We start from the raw sequence: 7889 nt of genomic DNA on the forward strand, positions 1-7889 counted from the left end.
AGTAACGGTTCACCTGGAAGTTTGCAATATATGTATTATTTATTTATTAAAACAATTTATATATGGTAACCAACCATCTCACAAACAAGTGACTCTTGGTGGCGTTCAACAGAGCTAAAAACAATGAATCCATTAAAAAGTGTATAAAACCAAAATATTTTTCAACCCAAATCAAAGGGAGATATACATTTTATGGTAAGCTGCTGCATACAAATGACTTATAATAAAGTCCAGTGATAAATTGTTCTGTGGAAATTATTAGTCTTCTATGGCCACGTGTAAAGATTACAGAAAGAATGCTTACATAGGAATATCATATATGCATGGTATTTATCCAAGTCATATATATAATGACTCAAAATGCAATATGGAAATGACCCTTCCCCCTTGCATATATATGCCTTTGAATGCTGGAGCTTCACTTAAAACCAAATAAATAAGCCCCAATTTTCTGCAAGGGATTTTCAGAGACTGCTTTCATTCCCCCCCCCCCCCCCCCGCCACTACAACCTGTAAGCACTTGGTACAAGATGTATACAAATTTGATTAATAACAAAATACATTTACTCAACGTGCTTTGTAGCTGAGGTGATCGTTAAATTCACTCAGTTCACTGGTAATCATTCTGTTCAAACTGGGGTGGGGTTTTTTTTTGTGCATTTTTTTTCATCCCTTAGAATGGATAGATAACTTGCAAAACTCAAGACTCATTACACTTATTCCCAATCCTGAATGTGAAGAATGAATCTCCCACTATTGTTTCTGTGTCCTACTATTCAAACAGTTCTGTGTTGACTCCTAGATGCAGTCTCCACATGAAAATTGGACATTGGTGACAGAATTTGTCTTGGCAAGTTTCACAGGCATCCAGGAGGCATGGTTGCCTCTCTTTGGCTTCTTCCTAATCATGTACTTGCTAACGCTGATGGAAAATGGCATCCTGGTCTTAGTGGTAGCAACAGGAAAGCGCTTACACACCCCCATGTACTTTTTTCTCATCCATCTCTCCTTCTTGGACATTTGGTATACCTCTCTCACTGTGCCCAAAATGCTGGCCGGGTTTGGATATCCAGCAGGTCAGAGGATCTCTTATTCAGCCTGCTTGACTCAACTTTATCTCTTCACTTTCTTGGGCAGTACAGAATGCTTCTTGCTGGCAGCCATGGCCTATGACCGCTATGTGGCTATTTGTATCCCTCTGCGGTACCAAGAGATTGTAGATCAAAACACCTGTCTGATTCTGGCAATTGGCTCGTGGTTAACTGGTTTTCTTACCCCAGTGCTGCCTGTTTATTTCATGTCACAGTTGACATTTTGTGGCCCCAATGTGATAGATCACTTCTTCTGTGATGCTTCACCACTCCTTATTCTCTCCTGCACTGACATTTCACTGAAGGAATCAGTAGACTTCTCGGTCTCTCTTTTCGTACTGTTGATCTCCTCTTCGGTTATTATAACATCATATGTTCATATTATCATTACAGTGCTCAGAATTAACTCGTCGGTTGGACGGCAACGAGCCTTTTCAACCTGTACTGCCCACTTAATGGTAGTGGCTGTTTTTTATGGGACACTCTTCTTTATGTATGTCCGAATCAAAGTAACCTCCTCAATCAACCTCAACAAGGTGGTGTCAGTCTTTTATGCAATAGTCACGCCTGTCCTTAACCCTCTAATCTACAGTTTAAGGAATACAGAAGTAAAGGCTGCTTTATGTAGAATTATTTTCAAGAAAAAGCCAGTTGTAATGTGACATCAACGATAAAACAGGCATTCATATTATTATTATGGGTTAGGGAAGGGCTAAGGGAAAGCAAGATTAGTTCAGAATCACTAATAATATCCCTCTTGTTTATTCAATTACTTGGTATTATAAATAAAGAATGGAATCAACTGCTTAATTTTAGCTGGAGATTCCACCCATTTTTATAAGTGCTGAAACATTTCACAGGATTATCATTTGTGCAAAACTGTTATCAGGAAAATAGCTGGGCCAAATGAGAAATTATTGGGATAGTAGCAGGAAAACATTTTATGTTACTTTTTATATCCTTTAGATAATCCTGTCTTTTTTCAGGAAAATAAAATTACTCCAAAGTTGAGAGCCAAAGCAAGGGTGAGTAATATACTAAACACTACAAGCAATAGCTATTCCAAATGAACATCATTGCATGTTTTATGATCAGCATTGTCATCGCTGCAGAATTTTAGAGTAGAGGTCCTGGACCCTTATCCACTGAATAAACACAGAAGCCTTATGTACATTAGGGCAGGCTTCCAGTATTTTGAAGTAAGTGCAATAGTAGGTTCATCACTTCATGAATTCCTTTCCCTGAATTAAATCATTAAGCTCAGAGCTGAAATCACCAAAGTGCAACACTGCTGGCTATAATAGATGTTCCCGTGTGGTGTTGTAGCTATAGCACCAGTTCTGGTTGTGCAATGAGAACATGATTATAAAAGTAAAGACAGTGGCTTTTAACCAGAATTTTTAGTGTTTGTTCTAAGGAACAATCTATTAGACATTTGGCAAATCAACTTTCATATCCCATTGTTTTATTTTTTGTGGAAACCTGGTTTTGAACTTGGAGTTTACACAAAGGAAGGCTTATTTCATTCTTTGTATCTTCTTGAATACAGGATGATACACTTCTTTATCATGTAAGTAACAATGGTTCTTCTAATATGTGAGATTTATGGGTTAGGTGAAAGGGTTGTGTCACTATTCGCTGAACTCAACTAAGTAGTCTGATTTGGGAGGGGAATTTAAAGGTATTGTGGGTATTATAAGCTTTAGCTAGTCTTTTTGCTTTGTGTCATTAGAATTTTTTTTTATCAATCACTTTTTATTTTCATTAGAGTATAGTTATTTAATTCCATAGACTTCTAAAGACAAATGTACTTATTCCTGCATCATAAAAAGCTCTCTGCTCCATCCTATCTCTTTCCACTTATGACTACAACTATGTTGCTTGTATCTTTAAGATTTATATTGCTTTATTTGTTTCCTAGTATAAGTTGATTGCTTATTAGTAAGCTATGACTATCACTAAGTGTTGTATCATATGATTCTTGATGAATGTATTCCATTTTATTTTTATGTACGTACATTGAGAGCATATGCACCAAAGACAAATTCCTTGTGTGTGCAATTACACTTGGTCAATAAAGAATTCTATTCTATAATACATTATCTCAAAATAAATTTGTTAATCTTTAAGTCTCCACTTTATTACTTAACATCTACAGTATTAGGAAAAGCAGCCCTTCCTAGATCAGGATACTATAGTTATAGCAACTCATACCTTTGTCATTTAGAGATTTGGTTTCTGGAATGCCCTGTACATAGTGTTTTTTAACATATTAACAGAGTTGGAAGGGACCTTGTAGGTCATCTAGTCCAGAGGTAGGTTGCTGCCAGTTCGGACAGGATCAGGCAAACTGGTAGTAGTGGCGATGGGAGGCTCCGCCCACCCACCTGGACACTTCTGCGCAGAAGCATCATGCAAATGAGCACACCTGAACCAGTAGTAAAAAAATTGGCAACCCACCAATCCTTCTGCCCGAGTAGGAGACCCTACACCATTTCTGACAAATGACAATCTAATCTCTTCTTGAAAGTCTCAAATGATGAAGCTCCCACAGGCAAGCTGTTCCATTGGTTGATTGTTCTATCAGAATATGTACTTGTTGCTTTGAAAAATAATAATAAAATTAATAAAACTGTACTGCACAATGTGATTTACTGGATTGTTGTAGGCCTCTGTGAATTTAAAAAGTTTAACAATATGAAGATGTAAAAGTTTAAAAATATGAAAATGTAATGAATAATAATAGTTTACCCTTTTGTATCCACATTCTTTTAACTGTAAAAGAATAATTTTTCTGTCTCATTTTATTTGAGTCTGAGGCGCTCATGATTTTTGGACTAATTGCTCTTTCCATTGTTTTCCAGATTATAAATTACTTTCATAATTAGGGAATGATTCATTTTTAATATAATGCATAGTGAGCCAGGTGGGATATCATCATCATCCAAATCAGTTCATCAGTGGTGCAATTCAGCCTGTTCTATCCGGTTCGGGCAAACCGGTAGCAGTGGCAGTGGGAGGCTCCACCCACCTGCCCGGATGTCATCACATCCCCTTTTTGACATTCTGCACATGCGTGCTCACATTTGCGAACCGGTAGCGAAGGTAAATTGATTTCAGCCCTGAGTTCACTACAGTGATAAGAACACTGTTTTCTGTTGATTCTCAAACAGACATGCTCCACCATTAGCTACCAATACAATTATTGTTTAATGAGAAGTGGAAAAAACAAAGTCTCCAGTGGAGGCAGTGCAGGTGCTGTTGCCAACAGACACCATATTTTGAACAAGGCATTATTGGTAATTTTGGGGCAAAGAGGGTCTCCTGGGCCTCTTTATTCACAGCCCTTTGCTCTGATAAAAGGCTCAGCATTGGAGCTGACCAATTCTTTGGAGCTTCACACTGGCTGTTCTCCCTTTGTGTCAGTTGCTTCAATAAGAAAGCAAACAGCAGAACAATTCAGAATTACCATATGATGCCTTCCTCAGGCGTTCTTTTCTTTGGAATGAAGGACTAATTTAAGGGCCACTCTGGAAAGCAGCCTTGTCCAGCAGGAGATTCAACGAATAGTATGGTTGCCACAACTATTTGATCAAAACCCTGTCTCTTTTTTTAGGGGTTGAGCATGCAATGCACATAAAAAGAGGCAGGGCTCCAAATGTACAGTCAAGGCCGCCATTTGACTTTTTTTTTTTTGAACCACTTTCCCCACCTTCACAGATGCTGCTAATGGAATCTATTATCAGCTGCATTCCTGTAGGATTTGCTCCCTGCCTCACTTCAAGGAAGGTTGGCGCATGTTATGTTATGCTATGCTACAGTATTTTATCTTTTATGTTATGTTTTATGCTGCTTTATGTTGTGTTGTTTTGTGTTGTGTGTTATGTTGTGATTTAGTACATTTATATGCCATCCATCTCATTTAGAGGCAGCTTTGGGCAGCTTACAAGTATTAAAAGTAGTAAACATTAAAAAAAAATAAAGAATAAATGAGACAATAGTAATATAACATTAAAAGATGAGGGGAGAAGGGAGCACAGGGAGAGGTGGGAGGTGTTCTAATCTAATAGCCAGCTCCAGAGTGATACCACCACCACCCCCTCATTGGGGCTACAGGCCAACTGGCAGAGCCAGGCCTTTACAGAAGTCTGGAGGGTCACTAAGGAGCTCACCTTGGGCATGGGTGGGGGTGTAAGATGTTCCAAAGGGCAGGAGCAATGGCAGAGAAGAAACTCCTTGACTGATGGACCCACAGCATGCCCTTTCTGCTGGCATGGGTGAGGTGGGCCAGTATCATTTTTTTTTTAATGGTTCCTTATTCTCCTTTACAAATCCTCCAACCAGTTTGGTTTCATCTAAGCCAGTGTTTCTCGGTTCCACCACAAATGCGCGTACGAGAAAAGCACGTGTGACTAAAGCGCGGTGACAAAACCGCGCCGTCAAAACCGCGGAGACGAATGAGCGCTGAAGCGCGCCGACAACAGCGCGCCGACAGAAGCGCGCTGTAACATAACCCTAAACCTAACCCTAAACTTAACCCTAAACCTAACCCTAAACCTAACCCTAAACCTAACCCTAACCCTAAACCTTACCTTAACTTAAATCGCGCTTCTGTCAGTGCGCTGTTGTCGGCGCGCTGTTGTCAGCGCGCTTGTGACATCGCGGTTTTAGCGCCACGGTTTTGTCGGCATGCTTTTGACGTTCGCGGTTATGTCGTGCCACGGTGTTTCTCAACCTTGGTGACTTTAAGTCCTGTGGACTTCAACTCCAAGAATCCCCCAGCCAGCATAGCTGGCTGGGGAATTCTGGGAATTGAAGTCCATAGGACTTAAAGTCACCAAGGTTGAGAAACACTGATCTAAGCACTCAGCTGTGACATCCTTGCCCAGGGGCCATGCTAATCTTCTCTGTATCGTTCCAATTTTAGTATATGTGCTGCCGAAGCGAGCTGAGAAAATAATTAAAGAGCCGTTGGGAATAGTGGTCATAAAAGAAAATCAGAGGACAAGGAAGGAGCTGCATTACGGTTGTGGAATGGGACAACTCGCCACAGCCAACTCACTATGGACAACTCACCCTGGACAACGTGCCACGGCACAATTTAACAATTCAATTTAATTATTTAAAATAAATTTAAAAATATTTTAATTTTTGTCATTTACATTTCATTCTCTCCCTCCTTTTGCATCCTTTCTTTAATGCTTCTGTTCCACCATTCCTTTGATATTAGTGGCCCGCAGCAAGTTGGCTATGATAAGTTGGCCAGGGTGAACTGACCGTGGCAAGTTGGTTGTGATGCAGGGTTTTAAGAGTCTTTAAGGACGTACATTCTAAAAGACATTAGGCAGTTAGAGGGATAATTAATCCTTCTGAAGAATTCAGTGGCTGAGGACTTTCTTCAGGGCTACCTTCATCTCTTTGTTCCTTAGACTGTAGATTATGGGGTTGAGTAATGGTGTGCCCAGAGTATAGACCATGGAAAGTAGCTGGTCTTGCTTTGGAGAGAAGCTGGTGTTTGGACGCAAATACATAAAGCTGCAGCAACCATATTGGATGGCCACCACAGCTAGGTGGGAAGAGCAAGTAGATATAGTCTTTTGACGAGCATTGGCTGAGTGGATCCGCAGCACTTCAATGGTGATGAAAAGATAAGAGATACAGATCAATATGAAAGGCACTGCAATGGCCATTACCCCTGAAAACAATATCCCGACTTCACTGAGTTCAGTCTTGTTACTTATGAGCTGATATACAGGGGGCACATCACAGAAGAAGTGTTCAATTCCAAGCTCAGCACAGAAGGAGAGGTGAAAGACCATACATACCAGCATCAGGGAAAGCAGGAAAGCAACAATCAATGACACAACTACTAGGTGAATGCATAGCTGATGACTCATGATGAAGATGTATCTCAAAGGCTTGCAAATAGCCACATACCGGTCAAAGGCCATGATAGCCAGCAAGAAGCAATCAGCACTGCCTAGTCCAATGAAAAGAAACATCTGAGCACAGCAGCTCCTAAAACTGATGAACTTCTTCTTCTGCAAGCTGGTCACCAAGATCTGTGGGACCACGGTTGCTGTGTAGCAGAGTTCAATCACAGAGAGAGCGCCCAAAAAGAAATACATAGGGATGTGCAGGGGAGGGTTCTTCCAGATAGCTAATACAATCAGTGTGTTACCTATGATTATGATTGCATAAACTGTGCCAATGCCCAAGAAAAGCAAAGACTGATACTGTGGTTGAGGGGGAAAAGCCAAAAATATAAAATCCAGCATTGCCGTACAGTTCTCCTGAAGCATCCAGAATGATTGCTCCTATCCTAAAAGTAATTCAAATAGAAAATAAGAAAATCCGTGATCAAGCCAGTATATAAAGGTACATTTTACCTGAAATAAACGGAGCCTTTGATATGACAAAAGGGTAAAATCAATGTGTGATTCTCTAATGTTGGACTGAAGTTTCTATGAATCCCCCTCACTGGGCAGGAAAATGATGGGTTAGAGAGAATTAGATTTCAACAACCTCTGGAGGATCACATTACTAGTCCTTGCCCTAAATAAAGGGGGGAAATATACAAGAGGGCTCCCAAACTATAGAAATTCACACCAGACTAAAATAATGTTCTTCATATTCTTTTATTTGTATGGTGCAAATATATCCTTCTGTTTTGGAAGTTTAATTGACACACCTATACATGGTCATCTTATGATTCTGTGTCTAACTGTTGTGTTTACTGAAATACTTTTTTTAAAAAAATATTTATTTTATTTGTATTATTTTCCATTTCCATCAAAC

The 7889-nt window shown here is 39.8% G+C and overlaps 2 protein-coding genes and 1 pseudogene across 2 annotated transcripts; 1 reads left to right on the forward strand and 2 right to left on the reverse strand.

Annotated features, from left to right (window-relative positions):
- The first annotated feature begins 802 nt into the window (after positions 1–802).
- On the forward strand, positions 803–1753 carry LOC116505084 (olfactory receptor 6Q1-like). The gene has a single exon (XM_032212414.1). It carries the CDS (start codon positions 803–805, stop codon positions 1751–1753), a length of 951 nt encoding a protein of 316 aa, XP_032068305.1.
- Positions 1754–5939: 4186 nt separating this feature from the next.
- On the reverse strand, positions 5940–6040 carry LOC116523782 (annotated as a pseudogene).
- A 429-nt stretch (positions 6041–6469) lies between these two features.
- LOC116502988 (olfactory receptor 10W1-like) lies at positions 6470–7393 on the reverse strand. The gene has a single exon (XM_032209074.1). It carries the CDS (start codon positions 7391–7393, stop codon positions 6470–6472), a length of 924 nt encoding a protein of 307 aa, XP_032064965.1.
- Between the last annotated feature and the right edge of the window lie 496 nt (positions 7394–7889).

Source organism: Thamnophis elegans, chromosome 1 (assembly GCF_009769535.1).
Source record: "Thamnophis elegans isolate rThaEle1 chromosome 1, rThaEle1.pri, whole genome shotgun sequence".
Lineage (NCBI taxonomy): Eukaryota > Metazoa > Chordata > Lepidosauria > Squamata > Colubridae > Thamnophis > Thamnophis elegans.